At 37.2% G+C, this 19,881-nt stretch overlaps 1 protein-coding gene across 1 annotated transcript in view; it reads left to right on the top strand.

Annotated features, from left to right (window-relative positions):
* Positions 1-4,327: 4,327 nt before the first annotated feature.
* The window catches only part of tsc22d3 (TSC22 domain family, member 3), a 45,387-nt gene continuing 29,833 nt past the window's right edge, over positions 4,328-19,881 (top strand). The window contains exon 1 of the mRNA XM_055177587.2: positions 4,328-4,965. Coding sequence (XP_055033562.1) covers positions 4,652-4,965 — 314 coding nt within the window. The 5' untranslated portion in view covers positions 4,328-4,651. The remainder of the gene's footprint in view (positions 4,966-19,881) is intronic.

Genomic DNA, 19,881 nt, shown 5'->3' with positions numbered 1-19,881 from the left:
AGAAATTAAAATTAAATTTTATTTAGGTTTAAGAGATCCTACAGTTTCCTGCTATTGCTCAAGTGAAAAGGGAGTTTACCCTAAAAACTTGACACATCAGTTTATATTTACACAGTTTTTAATACTATATACACATTTCCTGTATTTTCTGGATACGTTTTATTAAAGAAACTGAGAAACAATTATATATGACCACTATAACATTGCAAAAACAACAAATCTAGTTCTGGCATGGTGGTGGTGGCCTAGATCTTTGCACAGTACTGTATGTTATATTGGTTTACTGAGAGTGTGTATCAGTCTACATAGGTTAAAAAACTATACACTGCATATATAGCCTTGAGCTGTTAATGACAAATAAACGTGCAATCAATAATATAAACAATCATTGTCTCGCTCTGTTATTTCCTGCACAACCATGTGTTCACCAGCAGAGGGCCAAAATTTCAACTTGCATGACCCCACCATGGCAAAGTCCTTAAACGGCCCTAACGTGTCTCGGGTGCATTACACATTCAATAAACCAATCATAATTCACATATTATCTGCTAAATTACATTATTTGAACCCACATAATGGGGTAATTCAGTCACATCACACAATAAATTAAGTTTAAAGAAAAGATATGGAGAGTCATTTAAGACATTATTAAACCGGAATAATACATTACACTGATGAACTATGGACTATATAGCACTAGATGGAAATATACATCATAATAAGCACCACAATTATCAGACTATCAAATTACACTGTTATGATGGCTGACTGTGACCTTTCACTGAAACAACCACAGGTAATGAAAGTGATCTTTGTGAAAACAAAGATCAGATAATGCTTTATAAAATGTGATAAAAAAACATATCACTGTACAAAAAAATGCTAAAAAACTGAATTCTGCAAGTCAATGTTTTGACTTCTGATACGTTGACATAACTTAGTAAAACAATTTGAAATTGTTTAACTTAATTTGTTAAGTTAAAATAAAGTGAATGTTGATATGATATCATACAGTATATTTAACATATGTGACCCTGTCAGATAAATCCAGGCTAAAGTTTATAATCTAATAATGAGAGTACATTCTTAAAAAGGTTGTGTTAAAACATAACATCAGGGATTTTCACACTGCACCTTAATCCTATCCTTGTTCTAAACCCTGATTTTAATCCTAGGTTAAGGATCATTTCACACTTTTAATTTAGAAACAGGGTTATCCCTGAAACTGTTCAAAAGCAGGCTTAGCCTTGCTTTCATGGGGTTAACCCCACATTGCGGTGGCAAGCGCATGGGTTAGCACCACTTTTGCAGAGTTAATCCAGCATTGTGGTGCCAAACGCATGCAGGGTGAAACGAAGCGGGGTTAGAATGTTGTGACTTGATGCTTAACAATGGACAGCCAATCAGAAACTGAAGTGCACGTACCTCATATCACATGAAAACACCTAAAGTAAAAATGACATCCCAGGAGACTTAAAACAGCCAAAAGGGTTACTTTGCTACCTGTTCTGTCACTAATGCGAAAGTACAAGACAAACGGTTATTTTAATCCAGTCAGTTTGACATCACTTTTTATCTAATCATGACTTTTGACATTGCAAATATGCAAATAAAAATGTTAACCCAGGGTTTGAGAATGCACAGTGTGAAACCTCAGCTTATGAATATCCAGGGTTATCTATTAACCCCTTAAGTATCAACAGTTTAAAAACAGATAACCCAGGATTCTGTTAACCTGGGGTTTAGAATAATCCGGGGTTAAAAATTTCCAGTGTGAAAAGCCCTATTATAAAACGGGCAGTTCTGGTCCTTCATTCTGATTGGTTGAAACCCGTTCTAAGTTGTGATAAAATACTCCGGTAACCCCACGGTTCAGACCGCATTACAGAAGTATCACTGTGCCACTGTTGCTACGTACTGATTTATGAAAATAAACACCACAGTCTTTAATATTTTTTTTTCTACAATTGCACAATTACGGTGACATCCAGAAAAATTTTAATAAACATTGTTGAGTAATCTTGTCAATAAAGAGAAAACGCTTTTCTAAGGAGTTCTTTAAGCTCAAGTTGATATTTCCGCTATTGTCCACTAGATGGCGATCTAACCCAACTTAAACACTGACGCATTCATTTAACACTAAAAACACCGTGTAAGTTTTGATCATGGATCTGAATCTAATCTCTTATAAAAGTTCTTCACAAAAATGGAATTATCTCCGCTTTTAGCTAAAAACTTGAGAGGTGATAAGAGAACAAATGAAACTAGAATGAAAAGTGTCTGTTCTTTCATTTGATATATTTTATGTTTAAGAAGATTATTTTTTTTCTGGAAGCCATTAAACTAAAACTTTTTAAAAAACGCTGACGGGGAAAGAGTTAAGCATGCTTCCAAGCATATTTGATCATCACTTCAACAGTTGCACGATATAATGTTAATGCATATTTTTGATGAATGTTGATTTATGAAAATAAACACCACAGTCTTTAATCATATTTTCATTTTGCTGCGTTTGTGTTGCTTGAGAACTGCGCTCTGTTGCAGCCACACTTGATTCTGAGGAACTACTTTCTTTGGTGGAAGAGTAATATTTGTACTATTATAATTACAACTTATTTGTGTTTTATTTTATGAAATCCTGCTATGCATATGAAGTAACAGTTTAATAAAAGCAATAAGCCCCGCATAGCAGCGGGGTTACAGTGCACTCTATAACAGCTTCGGATAGTGCCTAACAACGCCCCTTAGCTGTTATAAAATGCACTGGTAACCCACTGCTTCTTGGGGCTTATTGCTTTATTTTGTGTCTAGTAAATGTGTTGTCCCTAACTAGACACATCTCTGTGTTATTATTGGAACACATTTTGTGTTGATTTTAACACATCTTGTGTTGTCCTTTTAATTTATTTGAACACAAAATCAACACAAAATGACACTTAGGGGCAGTTTCCCGGACAGGGATTAGACTAGTCTTAGACTAAAATAAACGTAAGAGCTGTCCAAACTGAAAACAACTTGCACTGACATATCTTAAAATACATCAGTGCCCCTTGTTGTGCCTCAAAATGCACACAAGTAATGTTTTTAGTAAGGCATGCTTGTTAAAACTAGTTATATTTCCTAATAAAACCAAAGTCTAGTCCTGGTTTAAGCTAATCTCTGTCCGGGAAACCACCCCATAATGTGTTAGATAGCACAAAAATAAAAAAATCCTTTCTTAGAGCATCAAATTTCAAATTTTCATTTCATTTTTGATTTCAATATTTGACATGACCTTATTTAGTCAATATTAAAGATATCAAGGTTACATTTTAAGAGAATGTTCTTTACATTATGTAAGATGATTTTATGTAGAAAACAATAAATCACATAAAATTAGCTGAGTTTTCAGAAACAGGGTAACATATGTTCAGACACAGATATCAGTGATCCATTAGAGGTTATCTGTGGTTTCTGAGAATTTATTGACCGACGAATGATTTTTAGAGTGTGCTGTTTACATTGATGCTATGTCAGCATTTTTACTTTATCATGTTAAACAACATCTTGTTTAAACAAAGTTTCGATTTGCAAACACAGTCAAAACATCAAATTGCTACCTAAATTAAAGGGATAGTTCAGACAAAAATGAAAATTCTGTCATCATTTACTCACCCTCATGTTGTTACAAACCTCTATAAATTACGAAATTTAATTTTGAAAAATGTTTGTAACCAAACCATTCGTGGACCCCATTTACTTCAATAGTATTATTTTTCCTACTATGGAAGTGAATGGGGTCCACGAACGGTTAAAATTAAACTAGACATATCAATTTTTCCATGGTGTTATTGGTTTTTGAGCCAAGATTTGCTCTTCTTAGAAAGAAAAAAAACTTCAACAAGAAAAACAAGATTCATAGATGCATTCTAGAAATGAATCATTGGACATGGATCATTGCACACATTTGTACCAGCAGCACGCAAAGTGTACGAGTCACGTCAGAATATAATAGCCTTAGGAAACTTGAGCCTGACAAAGAAAAAACGTGTATTTGGTTCTGTGAAATAAACAAGGGAAGTCCTCTGGGTTTGCTCTCCGCCCCTGGCAGCACTGAGGTGCACATGTTAAGAAGCAAAAGCTTTTATGGTTCTTTACTCCCATTCTAACTTTGCTCCACCCTGATTGTTATGTCGACTTACTGTAGTGAGTGGCAGTGTAAGATAAAAACGGGAGGGGTCTGTTTGTGAAGCAACCAGAGCGGTTCACCAATCAGAGACATTTCTCCTCCTTCCTATCCAACCCTTTCTTTTCTCTCCGCCTCCTTTCTCCAGTCTGCACAGTATGCACGCACAGGGGCAGGAAAAGTGCAGGGCAGTGGACAGCGAGAAGAAAAAAACAGAAGCAGCTTCTGGTTTTCTTTCAAACACATTCCCGCATCATTATACGAGCAAACAGACAAGCCCGCTCATAAAAGCAGCACACTCGAGGAAAAATCAACACACAGCAGACTCTACACTTGAACTGTAATGCACGCAAGGTGATCTTCTCAAGATCTTCTCTCGCTCTACCGTGGTGTGTGCTGAGAGCAGGTGGAGGACAACCTGCCGGCACCTTCTTTCTCTTTTGTGCGTGTGTGTAAGGAGCTACACCTGTAATCAGCCTCGCCCTGATGTCAAACCAGGAGTGCCGATCGCCCATCGGCCTGGACTGCTGCAGCTGCTGTCTGGATCTGGCCAATGGCTGCGAGCCCGAGCCGGGCCGACCCGGCCACACGAGCCTGAGCAGCCCCACTTCAATCAACCACTTCAGACAGCTGCGAGACCAGCTTCACTTTCAGAACCTAAATGCAGATAAGCTGAACAACATCATGAGACAGGACTCACTGGAGTCGGTGGTCCGAGACCCCTGCTATCTGCTCAATGAAGGCATCTGCAACAGCAACATTGACCAAACCATGCTGTCCATTCTGCTCTTCTTCCACAGGTATGTGAATCAACACATAAACACCTCCTCTAGCAAACACACACACCTTGCTTGGGCCATAAAGTCTTCAAAGTCTTTCAGTAATGAATGAAGTTAAGTGTTAGGAGTCTGAAGACAGAAACATTTTGTACTTGTTATGCAATTCTGAAAGATCTAAAGCTTGCTTACTCCCTGACCATTTTTTTTAATGTGAGCATATCATGTTATATCACTTTGTTTTGGTAACACTGCCGTTTTAATGAGTAAGCTCATTTTAATCAGATTAATATGATGCATTCATCCATTACATATAAACACTACTCACTGCATATTGTAATGTTACACAATCACTAAAAACAACCAATTATTTTACTTTTTGTTGTAAGGCGATGAGTAAAGGCAGTGCAAGGACTATACTAGTATTAATATCACATGTATTCATTCATTGCTTATTGGCTCTTATTAGTCGCACATCGTAAGCCAACACCAAGAAATGTTACACAATCTCTCAAACTACCATTTATCTTCTTTCTTGTCGTATGGCGATAAAACATAAAAGGGCTTTAAATGCAGCTTTTCTGTGTCATTTAAGAACTAGGTGGCTCTCAAAGGCTCAGTATGGTTTCAGGAATGTGACGATTGGTATGAAAAACATGCCTTCTTAGTGCAAACTTAGATCTTGTGTCAATCCACCTTGAAACACTTCTTGCTTCTTATCCTTATTCAATGCAACTTACATTAAAAGATTTCTAGACTGTAGCTTTGTCAGAAAGTGCACATGGATTTATTTCAAACCAATCTTATTGTAATCTAAAGTTCCTCAGGTGGAGCAAAACACACACTCAATTTCGTGCTTGCATAGTCTTTCCCCACATAGCTAAACTATACAGCAAACAAACTTCTACCCTAGTAATACAACCCCGGGTATGTTAATAAAATGTATTAAGTCACAGCAGTTTCCAAAACAGCAAACATTTCCTCATTTAATATATGATGCAGTGTACACATAATGTAGATGTGGCTTTATTCGGTATATTAAAATGAATAGCAAAAGCCATTCAAAGCAGATATTTCCTAGATGTGTCTAATTAGTATCAAGCATACAATATATAAAGTGCTAAGATGCAAAACCCCCTGACATGTTTTCTTGTAAATGAGCATTTTCATCAGTCTCTTATGTTTAAGTTCAGTCATTTCACTTTAATAGCATTGAAAAAAGATATTAGTCAGTTTTTAAAGGGGCCATGTCACAAGACTTTTTAAGATGTCAAATAAATCTCTGGTGTCCCCAGAGTACGTATGTGAAGTTTTAGCTCAAAATACCATATAGATAATTTATTATAGCATGTTAAAATTGCCACTTTGTAGGTGCGAGCAAAAATGTGCAGTTTTGGGTGTCTCCTTCAAAATGCAAATGAGCTGATGAAATGCAAACACTGATCACTATGAGCTGGTTCAATTGTGAAACTCAATTGTGCTGTGAATTATTTTCTCTCTGTTTCTCTCTGCACTAAATGGCAGTGCTGTGGTTGGATAGTGCAGATTAAGGGGTGATATTATTATAATAAGAGCTCCTTATGACATCATAAGGAGAGCCAAATTTTAATGACCTATTTTTTTCAAATGCTTGTAGAGAATGGTTTACCAAAACTAAGTTACTGGGCTGATCTTTTTCACATTTTCTAGGTTAATAGAAGCACTGGGGATCCAATCATAGCACTTAAACATGGAAAAAGATTTTCATGCCATAGCTTCTTTAAAATTTTTAATTTCACAAATGTCACTTTAGTCATAGTATTTAACAAATGTGACTGTCTTTCCCTGCAAAACCATCGAAGTACATGCAAAAATCTCAGTCTTCAGTCACTCTTTTCTGAATAAAGGTAAAAGGCTCAAAAATTATGTAAGTCTCCTTTAACAAGTAAAAAAACTCTTGCACGTACCGTTGTTCACCCAACTCAAGACTGGACACAACACACTTAAAGATTTTATCTTATGACTATAAACAAAGAATGAGCACAACTGTAAAAGACTGGGAATGATCAGTTGATATGATCAAATTACAATTCTAATCTGTGAGAAAATCCTTAGGTGTGTCCCCAGCTTTTGCTGAAAGATCGAATTGGGTTTAATGGATTCTGCCAACACACCGGTATTTCTAAATGGGAGGCCGGGATTAGCTGGATTTGATGCAAAAGTATTTGATGAATGTATAATTCATGCCGAGAGCATTCGGTTATAACATTATTTCAATATAGACATTTGCATTGGAATTCTTTATATATTTTCCACAAAAGCATGCGCTCAAACTAGAAAGTAAGCAGACAAGAGGATAGTTTGATAAATCAGACATTGTTAAAAGAATAACAGTTGAGGTCCAATGGAAAAAAGCAGTCAACTGAATTCAGCTAAAGGATGATTAGAAAACTTTAACTAATCAATGTTTGTGACAAGATGATAAGATTGCATTCCATATACTGTAATCACAACACACCACCATTCGGATTTTGTCAAATTATCAGATATACGAGTTAAATATTCAATGCTTACCTGTCATACTTTGCTCTTTAAGTTGCACTCCCTGACAAAGATAGTGAAACTGGCTGATAAGCATTTAAACATATACTGACTGTACATGTCAAGTCAGCAAATCATTTTTGCTTGGATGTTAAATTCATATTGGGCACATTTATTGTACATTTAAAGAATAATAATGAGTAATGAGACAGCCTCGTACACACTTGGTTGTCACTTTACGTTTTAGAGCTTAATTCTGTCATGTACAGTCACAGTTCAGTAATTTACAGGAGTGACAATCTCATTCTACAAACGAACGGACTCCCGCAAAAAGAAGGGAGTGACAACCTCATTTACAGAAACTCTGCGTAATGTGTGCAGAACTGAAAAATTAGTTGTTGATGAAGTATTTAATCATGCATCATGGACATGACAGGTCTCTCTCTTAAAAAAAAAGCCTAGAATGGGAAACTGTCTCTCGTAGGCTATGCACAAAGCAGAAAATCATAGAGGGACGACTGTTTGCTTACTAGTGTTGCCAGATCTTAGACGGAAAAACATCAAACAAGGAAAATCAAAAAATAATCCGAAAAAAATCAAAATGTGTTACCAAAATATTAGGCATAATAAAACTAGATCGCTTCATGAGCCATGGTCGTAAACACTCTAAAAACAAACGATGCTATATGGGTGATTCTCACGAAAACTTGGTTTTAAAAATGTCAAGCATGAAAATGTAAAAATTCCTTAAATTTACTTTTTTTCCCACCAGACATTGAAAAACAAAGTCTGGAGTAAATGGGAACATTAATTTAAAAACTTTTACTTATCATTTAACACTTTTTGTAACATAATTAAAAAAATTAGTCCTAAAAAATCTCATTACCGCAACAGTCAGAAAACATCAACACTGACATATTTTCAAAATGACATGACAAACCTGAAAGAACATAATTTGGAGATTGTGCACATGCATTTAAAATCAAACTATTATGCTTCTATTAATTAAATTAACATTTAAAAAGCATGTGTTGCGGTAATGATAATCAAAATGTCGTGTAAGCATTCTGACAAGACAATATTTCAAATTAACTGTAAAAAATGATCTTACCTGGTAGCCATCTTGAAGTAACTGGTCCATGTGCTTGGTCACTCAAAATCAAACTTTATTAAAATTCTGTATGTGTGCTTAAACTGTTCTCAAAAAGTGTTGCGGAGGATGAGAACATTAGGCATGGACACATAATTTTCCTAATTTTTCTTCATTATTATTATACATGAATATTCAGTAAATATTTTTTCTGTCATCTAAAGTAGTCTAGCAAACATCCATTTATTTTTGTGTTAATTTGATTAAATTACAACATAACGCATGTTCAAACACAGCCGGACACACTGCGGTAATGAGAATTTCAGCAGAAAATGAGATAAAATTTACAATTATAAATTCTTATGTTGAAATCACACATTGCGCAAGGTAGAACACAGTATTGTGTTAATTCTGATGCTTTTTAATGTTACTATATTACACATTTTAAAGCTAAAATCATTAGTGCCGTGGTGTTTCAATGGTTTCGTGAGAATCACCCATATAGCACCAAAAGTGGTTCTTTGCTCGTAATCATAGAAGAACCGTTTTTAGTGCCATATAGCACCGGTGAAGCACCTGTGTTGCACCGGTGTAGAACCAAATAGGGGCCATATAGCACCACACATGGTTCTACACAGCACTATATGGTTCTACACAGGTGCTTCACTGGTGCTATATGGCACTAAAAACGGTTCTTCTATGATTACGAGCAAAGAACCACTTTTGGCGCTATATAGCACTGTTTGTTTTTAGAGTGAATGATTAAGTGGCACAATGGTATGTAAGCACAAAAAAGATGTGGACATGGCAACAAGAAGCAGCCTCACAAATGGATACAACACACAACGCCAAAACGGATGTTTATTGCAAATCATAATGCTGTACAGTAATATTATTTTGGTCAAAGCTGTGAATGATAACCACGTAAGATGGCAGAAAGTTGCTACAGTATTGTTACCCTCGTATGTCAATCATCGCATTTTCAAGAGTGAGCCTTTTTCGTACAGTCATTGAACAAACATTTAGGGGATTCACTCCCGCATTTAAATGCGGTTGTCACTCCTGAAAGTTTGCAGTGTGTACGAAGCCATGAGAAGCAAAAAGTTTAACAGTAATAGCAAGTGTGGGAAATGTCCCTGCTGAATTGAATGATCTATATATCGTGCAAATTTATTATCAGTTATTCCAGGGAATTTGTACTGCAGTAAATACCAATGTTACTCCACATTCGTTTTCCGTCTTGTTCAGAACAGGCAAAGGTGATTCATTGCAAGCAAATTCGGGAGTGACTCCTATATTCTGTACACGCCTAAAAAGAGATTCTACAGAATTTACTCCAAAACATGACAATAACACTTTGCATTTCATATGTGACCCTTGATCCTTTCGATTCTCATGAACTGTAAATATTGACGTTCTGCTATTCATTACAGTTTTATTGATAACAATAACAATATTTATCTTCCTGGCTGACCTCTAATTTAAATCTGCTAGTGTGCCAGTTAATATGTAATCTACTTTATAAGGGTGTCCTCAGTTTCATACGTGGCAATGAAAGGTTACATTTTACGTAATTAAATTTCATTATAAACATAAGGTTGGGATGTAAACAGCAGGAGCGGTTTGCATGTGACCGATGGCCCAAAGGGTCTTCATAGTCTCAGTTACTAAATACACTGTGTTTCAATAGTCCTCTGTACTAATAGCATCAAATAGCCATTGTTTGATTGTATGCTGGCCAGCTCTTGCATTCCATAACAGGAAAAGGAATTCAGTTTTCTTGTGTACAGTATCAAACTTTCCCAGCGATCCTAGCATATTTTAAATAATGACATTTAAGTGATTAAAGCGATGAGATGCTAGCTTTATATTTTATATTTCACACTTATGCATTCTTTACAGCCTATACTGAGTGTTTCACAAAGGTCCTTGATGTCTGGAAAAGGAACACAATGTTTTTGATAGAACAATGATAAGGAAGGTGTGTCTGGCTAACAGAATTCAAGACAAAGTAGCAGAGGTCCTGCCAACAATCAGTCCACTAAGCTCACTGACATATTGATAAAATGTCTATTTACTTAATAGGCAAAACGCAACCCACATTTCAAGGCATGCAGAGGCATGGACCTACAGTATAGACACATAGAAACTTGACTGCTCAACATTAAAAATAAGGCCAATCACAAATACTCAGGACATTTCAAAGTCCGTGTAAATCAGATATTAAATATGTTCTCAGTTTGTTACAACAACACAGAAAAATGTGTTATTAACCACCCAGACAAATATAAATAATAAAAAAGCCAAAGAAAAAAAAGTTTTCTCAAACGCTGGGGGCGTGTCCGCTGTCTGTTCTGAAACCACGGCCACTCTTTCAACTTTCAAATACCGCTACAACGTTAATGGATGCTCACAACTGCGCTAAGGGCCGGTCCATGTCCGATGGCTCCAGTGCGTCCGTGAGCCCCGCCTAAATAATCTTGAACTTAGAACTGTTGAAAAACTGTTTAACCAGTGAAAGCCGGTGACTTTTTTCGAGGGCGCATGATGCAATGCTTGTCATAACAAGTATGGCATGTGTGTGGTTTGTCATTTCAAAATATGTGTTCGGCACGTCATGTAAATTTATGTGCATCACGCGTGATGTCAAAATACGAGCCTGCTGCAGGTGCTTCGAAGGAGTTTATGATAAAAGAGACACTCACATTTGCCAGATACTCCCTTAGTCTCATGTGTGATCAGAGTTTTGTGTTAAGTAAGTGTCTTGCGAGTATTTTGTAAACACGAACGTCTCTTTTGTCATAAATCCGACGCATGTGCCGCAGGCACATATTTTGACATTATGCATGATGCACATGGTTCACATGATGACACTCCAAACACATATTTTGACATGACGAGCAACACACGACACCCCGAACCCATATTTTGACATGATGAGCAACACACATGACACCCCGAACACATATTTTGACATGAGAAGCAGCACACATGACACCCCGAACACATATTTTGACATGACGAGCAACACACATGACACCCAGAACACATATTTTGACATGAGAAGCAGCACACATGACACTCCGAACACATATTTTGACATGAGAAGCAACACACACGACACCCCGAACACATTTTTTGACATGACCAGCAGCACACATGACACTCCAAACACATATTTTGACATGACGAACAACACATGTTATCATCATTGACCAAATTTTTTAGAATTATACATTGCTTAGTTGGGTAAACCTTATAAAATATAGAAATGTTTGCTTATTCTATAAGATTATACACAATTTAGCTCCTTCACCTCTACTTGGCCTTATTAATCTTAAAACGAATACTAACAGAGTTACAAGAGGTGCAGTGAGGAGGGACTGTACAATTCCATAAAAAAAAACTGCATTTAGTCAGGCTGCATTCTCATTCAGTTCCACCATCAATTAGAGAGTCGCCATCCTATTACTCTTTTAAGATTAATGTTAAAAAATGGTTTATTGAACATCAACATTAACAACACTGATGCTGGTCAAATCTATTAACACTAAGTGCATTATCTAATAGCATTTGCTAAATATGTATGTATATGTGTATGTACAAGTACGTATACATGTGTATGTGTGTATTTATGCATGTGTATGTGTGTGTATATATGTAGGCTATGTATATGTATATGCATGTATGTATGTATATATCACTTGTTCACTTTATTTGTTGTGATTTTAAACATAGTATAACCTTTTTATCCTTTGCTTATTGTATTAATAATTATATTGTATTATAATAGTTTTTATTTTAGGATGCCTTATAACATCTGGCAAGGGAACTGCCGATGAAAACTAGCCTGTGGCTAATTCGGGTTCACTTACATTTATTACAAATGTTGATATGTGTCCCTTAAAAAAAACACATGACACCCTGAACACATATTTTGACATGATGAGGAACACATATGACACTCCAAACACATATTTTGACATGACGAGCAACACAGGACACCCTGAAGACATATTTTGACATGACAAGTAGGGTTGGGTATCGATTCAGATGTTCCAGATGGATTCGATTTCGATTCACAAGCTATCAAATCGTTTTGATTTCGATTCTCGATCCGATTTTCGATTCCGATTCTCAACTCGATTTTTATACCCGATTCTCCATTCAACTCAATGAATAAAGATTATATAGAATATTATATTATATTATAATATAGATTGACTGAATGAATGAATGACAGGCACGCCTCTCGCTCCTTGGTAAAATCGTGCAAGGCAAAAAAAGGTGACATCTAGTGGAGAAGACTAGTAATTAGATTAACGTTAATCTTACGTTCAATGTTTGCGGAAATAAAATCGATTCATGGCCTGTGAGAATTGATTTTGAATCAATCACAGAAAAAAAAACGATTAATCAAAAAATCTATTTTTTTGCCCAGCCCTAATCACAAGCAACACACACGACACTCCGAACACATATTTTGACATGACGAACAACAAACATCACACCCCGAACACAGTTTTTACAAACACATATTTTGACATGATGAGCAACACACACGACACCCCGAACACATACTTTGACATGACGAACAACAAACATGACACCCCAAACACATATTTTACAAACACTTATTTTGACATGATAAGCAACACACACGACACCCTGAACACATATTTTGACATGACAAGCAACACACATGACACTCTGAACACATATTTTGACATGACAAGCCACACACATGACACTCTGAACACATATTTTGACATGACGAGCAACACACACAACACTCCAAACACATATTTTGACATGACGAGCAACACACACGACACTTTGAACACATATTTTGACATGACGAGCAACACACACAACACTCCAAACACATATTTTGACATGACAAGCAACACACATGACACTTTGAACACATATTTTGACATGAAGAGCAACACACACAACACTCCAAACACATATTTTGACATGACGAGCAACACACACGACACCCCGAACACATATTTTGACATGACGAGCAACACACGACACCCCGAACACATATTTTGACATGACGAGCAACACACAATGTCCCGAACACATATTTTGACATGATGAGCAATGACTTTAAATGGCAACCATGTACAAATAAAATCTATGGAAATGTTTATTTACTCCTCCCAAATGTGACGTAAAGCAAACCTGTACCACCCAATGAAGTTGTGTGAATTGGCGCTTAAACAATCAAAAAGCTTCCCAAACCCGACATCTCTCCTTACTGCCCGACCATCGGGACTTACAAACATAACCCAAAATCAGAACAGTGCGTTCTCAGACTTCCTTCCCAAGTGTGAATTTTTGGCAGGTACTTGGAATATTTTCCTGCATGAATACTGAATATCTATTACAGCACATTTTCAAACTCAAGCATGCATGACTCAAATTTGATCTAAATGTGCAGACTCACATGTATCAAAACCACCACACATATGCTCACACATTTCTCAAGCTTTCAACCTGAAAGAGGGAGTCACTATTGCTAATAAAAGGCATCCAGCACATCACATGTGAAAAGAGAGAGAGGTTTGCATAAGGCAATAATAAGCTAATGCTCGCCACATGAGAGCTTGAGAGCAAGGGCTGCTTTTTTCTGTGCGTTCTTTCTCAAGAACTTGAAGACTTGTTGGAGCAGAGACCCACAAGCGATCCAGATCAATATGAGTTTTACAGATATGCCAAAAAATACTCCTTCCTAACAATTAACCTCTGTGTGCAGCCAAGTTCTACAACAGAGGACAAAAAAATGTTCTTGAAGAATGAAACAACAATTTAATAGATCCTCCTAAAGCCCACTGGATATTTTCCGGAAGGCAACACGCAGCAGACTGTTACATAAAAGACTCGGGGTCGTGAAGGTTGCAGTGGTCTTGGCTGAGTGGCCTTCCTTAAAAAGTTGTTTTGAGCAAGCCCGGCTTTTGCAGTATAAGGGTGAAGAAGGCTTAAATCTTTTTATTCCCATCTCACCCAGTTTCAGTGGCCTTACATGTCTATTTATTTGACACGGTCATAGCTATATAAGCGAACAGTTACATACAGATTACACCACAATCTGAAGATCTGCTTTCAGCTGTGTCAACATCAGGAAAGACTTCTGTTTCAAAAGAAAAGCAAGAACTGAAATACTGATTCAACATGTCTTCCAAACAGATATGTAACGTGCATAGACAACGTGAAAAATGGCAGATATTTAATTGTGATATAACAACGGTTGTCACATAGTTAATCCTACAACTTAAAGGGTTAGTCAACCGAAAATGAAAATTCTGTTATCATTTACTCACCCTTAAAGGGAACACCCCGACTTTTTGGGACTTTAGCTTATTCACCATTAGCCTGGTCCAACCAGACTCTCGTAAATTAATTTCATTTGTACAGAGAGTCTGGCCACGCTCCATTGCAAAGCGTTACTTCCATTAAGAAGGGTCCTCTGTTGAAGTTTAAAACTATTGGATCTGCCCAGAGTCACTCAGCCAATCGCTAACGTGTGGTTGTGACGTATATCATGCGCCAAAACCGGCTGGAAACAACAAGTCCGAATGATCAGACCAACAAACTTAGCAAATGTTGTTCTTGCTCCAGCTTTAACTTCTGTATATTCGGCAGCTTTGCAACAACGGACCGAATAGCTTTTCTCACGTCTTTCTCCGCTGCCATTACTGAACTACGACTCAAACTGACGGACGACCTCAACGTCATCGTTCTTAGCCACCCCCCTCTGTTCACTGATTGGACCTGCAGATTTTTGTAGGAGAAAACGAAACTCTACACAGCAGTCCCAGACGTAGTACTGAAGCGAAATGGAAATTAAGCGGAAGCACGTAGGAGGGCGGAGCCAGGCTAATTCACCCTATCCCCCAGAGTTAGTTAAGTCCATACATACCCTTTTCATCTCCGTACGTCCCGTAACTCTGTCTGACGCACCCACCGCTAGCCTAGCTTAGCACAAAGACTGAAAGTAAATGGCTCCAGCTAGCATACTGCTCCCAATAAGTGACAAAATAACGCCAACATTTTCCTATATGTTGTAATTTGTATAGTCACAGCATGTAGCGCAACATTGCGCAAATTCTCTGCTCCATTTACATTTAGTAATTTAGCAGACGCTTTTTCCCAAAGCGACTTAGAAATGAGGTAAACAATAGAAGCAATTATAGCAACACAAGAACAGCAATACATAAGTGCACTGGAAATAGTCTCATCAAGTCTAACACAGTATATATAGCCAAGGGTTGGTTAGTTTTCTTTTTTTGGAAGAATGTACAGATAGAGATCAAGAAAAAAGGAAAAGAAAAAGATAGCAAGTCTTATATTAAGAAGTGAGGTAATGGCAAAATCACTCCGCTCAAGTAGTGCTTTGCCTTCTGAGTATACAGTTCCCATTATGTATACGTTTAACTCATTCACCGCCATTGACGAGTTATCTCGTCATTTATGAGTTCATATTTAGCTAATAAATATGCGTTTCTGGACGAATTTCAAAGTGAAAGTGTAATACCGCCAAACTGAATTTATCAAGAACGGAAGTTAAAAAGATTTAATGATTTATTTTAACTGCCTTTATGTTTGATAGTCATTCTGAGTCTGATCTCTAAAATAAATTCCTTTACAAAAACGCAATTTTTAAAGCTTTTTGCTCAAATGTTGTATTTTTGAAGAGAAATATCCATATTTCAGTGGTTAAATTAAGTAGAAAAAGTAAATATATAATGAAAAGTTTGTAATTTCCCCATTTTGTTTGTTTGTTTGTTTGTTTATTGTTTGTTTGAAAGCAGAGGGTGTGTTCTTTAATTTTATATAATTTGTTTGTTGATATATTTATAGAAAAAAAAAATTCCTGCAATTTTGTTAAAATCACAAAAATGCAGGTGGGCAACTTTTCTCAAAAAGGCTGGCGGTGAATGAGTTAAAAGATAACTTTATCTCAAATTACCTTGTTATTTGTATGCTGAGACTATACAAATCACAACATATAAATAGGAAAATGTTGGAATTATTTTGTCACTTATTAGGAGCATGCTAGCTGGAGCCATTTACTTCCAGTCTTTGTGCTAAGCTAAGCTAAGCTGGCGGTGGGTGCGTCAGACACGCACGGAGATGAAAAGGGTATGTATGCACTTATCTAATTCTGGGGGATACGGTGAATAAACCAATGTCCCAAAAAGTCAGCGTGTTCCTTTAAGTTGTTCCAAACTTGTTTAAATTTATTTGTTCCGCTGAACACAAAGGAAGATATTTTAAAGAAGTAAATGATGACGAATTTAATTTCTTTGATGACCTATTCCTTTAAAATGAGTGTAAGGACTACTGTTTTAAATTAGGCTGGCATACTAATAATGGTAGTGAACTGCAAACGGCAGTAAACACGTGCCACCCAGAGGCATACAATTGTGTTCCATCAATTTTCCCTGTCATACATATAAAACCTAATGGAGTGATAATGTCTCGGCTAATTATTCGAATAAGATGCAGTCTTTTGATGTAGCGAGTGCACTGAATTGTTCAACTGGTCTGAAAATGAAAGCTCCACCGACTTCACGCTGTGAGAACGAGTCATTTGCATTGCCGATTGAACCGAGCGCCATCCTTAACACTATACAGCCAGTGGATGCTGTTATAAAACGCAACAGATGGATCCAGTTTCATAATGGATTAACAGGTCAATTGTCTTCATGGCAAAGGCTTGTTGAGTAATTTACTTGTCATAGTTAGACAAACAAGCACAGAGGTGTATGATATCCGTTTAATTGACTGGCTGAATAGCGGCATTGTTATGAGCAGGACGGTGGACAGTTGGCAGTGGACCAGAGGCACGGGGCCAGCCCTGGCTTTGTTGTCTGGTATAAGGTGCTCCTGTTCCCAGAGGCAGGGTTCAGGGTACTGACAGGCACTGTCTACAAGCCCACCCAACACTGGCATTCACTGAACTTCAGTAGTCGTGCTATAGCCATAACACAAACATGGTTATTGAGAGCACTGGAGTGCTTCAGAGTTTATGACCTGGGACAGCGGGGTAAATGTTGAAACAGGCTAATAGAGTGACATTGTGCTGTTATGTGGGAGTACCATTGACAATTGTGACTCACTCGACAATGTAAGACTGAAGAAAGATAAACAGCTCTTAAAGTAGCGGTATCATTTAGCAAAGTACTGTAAACTGTGTGCATTATATGCATTATATGTGTTATAAGTGTGGCAGGCCCAAATATAAATTGTGAAATAAATGTTTCCTCGTAGCTTGTAAAATAACCTTATGGGTTCATGGTTTGTTGACTTAAGTATTCTCTCTTTGGCTTCAGTACTGTTTACTTCAGGGTAAAAGCAAAGTCTGATCATGTTGAAGTGGCTGCCAAGACAGACATAATAGCTTTTGATTGCAGACATGCAGGACTGCATCTGTATCCTAATTTCCCCGAGGCCAGTTTAATTGAATCTACCACAGACAGCACCTTCATTGTGAAACGTGAGGCACGGTTACGTGTCATGTGATCTTATTCTATTATCACAAATAAATTCAGGATTGGTGAAAATCATGAAAATGTTACATTCAATGGCTGACGAATCCAGAAAGCCAATGATCTGTGGCAACAGTGAGTTCAATGTCATCCCAGGGATTCATTTTCGTAACATTAAAGGGCATTGTTGGTACCTGTCTTGGAGTGAAATAGTTTAATGATGCTTGCAGATCTTGCACAATGTATTGCAAAGAACCCCAGGCCAACTGCTTTTGTATTAAAGGAATAATTCACCCAAATTTAAAAGCTGTCAATATTACCTCAAACTCCTAAATCGTATGATTTTTTTCTCTGTGGCCACTCCTTAATATAAAGGAAATGGGTGACCGACAAATTTTGCAAGTCTTCCTTATTTGACTTTTTCAAATTAATGGACTGTCAGATAAGGGCGACCGCAGTTGACAGAATTTCAATTTATGGGTGAATCATTTGTTTAAAGGGATAGTTTACCATTTCATCATTTACACACCCTCAGGTTGATACAAACCTGTATACACTCCTGTGTTTTACTAAACACAAAGGAAGATATTTGTAATTAAGCAGGAAAAAGAAGCAGCACTGACTTCCATAGTAGGAAACAAATACTATGGAAGTCAATGTTGCTCAAAAACGGTTTGGTTACAAACATTGCTCAAAATATCTTCCTTTCTGTTCAGCAAAACAAGGTTTGTAACAACTTGAGGGTGAGTAAATGATGCCAGTTTTTATTTATGGATGAATTATACCTTTAAGATGACATTATGGGGCGGTTTCCCGGACAGGGATCAGCTTAATCCAGGATTAGGCCTTAGTTTAATTAGGAAATATAACTAGTTTTAACAAACATGCCTTACTAAAAACATTACCTGTGTGCATTTTGAGGCAAAACAAAGGGCCCTGATGTATTTTAAGATATGTCAGTTCAAGTTGTTTTCAGTTTGGACAGCTCTTAAAAATGTTTTAGTCTAGGACTAGTCTAATCCCTGTCCGGGAAACCGCCCCTAAGTGTATAAGATCATTTGGTGTATAGTTGATATTTTAGGGGGTTATATTGCATGTAAATATACTACGTGTCCATTGAATGCTTGAATCTGATTGGCTGATGAACGTTCTGAGGTGTGCAACTATTTTCTGGGAAACGCACGGCGAACATAGTTCTAGGCAGCTCTCTTGACTGCATCGCAATTCCATATCACTTCGCATAGTTAACTGTAATAACGGACTAACAAAAACAACATGACAGACGATTTTCTGAGGCAATAACAGCGCTGTTTAGAGACGCACAGAGGTAGCCTCGTTCACAAAATCCCTCTCGCTCTCTCTCTCTCTCTCTCTCTCTCTCTGTCGCCCTCTCTCTTTCTTCTCTCTGTGTCTCTGTCGCTCTCTTTCTAATAACTTCATTAATAACTGCATTAGAATGCTATTAACAGCTCAAGCCTCCATTGCCAGCTTTAAAATGACGTTTTGGAACAAGCAAACGAGCCGTTGGATGAGACGCGGAACAAATAGTCACAATAGCGAAAAAGTTGAATCCCTTTAAATATATCATGTGATCGATGTCTTGAGGTGTGGTAGCCATAGTATAAGCGGAAAAATTGACTCCGGGCCGTTGAATTATTGAAAAATGCTTTACGGGGTGTGCATTATTTTTCAATAATTCAATGGCCCGGAATCAATTATTCCGCTTATACTACGGTTACCACACCTCAAGACATCGACCGCTTTGCGTATTGATAGCATCACCACCTCGGGTGTGCATTATTTTTCTAATAATTCAATGACCCGTCG

The sequence above is a fragment of the Misgurnus anguillicaudatus genome, chromosome 16 (assembly GCF_027580225.2).
Source record: "Misgurnus anguillicaudatus chromosome 16, ASM2758022v2, whole genome shotgun sequence".
NCBI classification, from domain to species: Eukaryota; Metazoa; Chordata; class Actinopteri; order Cypriniformes; family Cobitidae; genus Misgurnus; species Misgurnus anguillicaudatus.
This window is presented reverse-complemented; position numbering and strand designations above follow the sequence as displayed.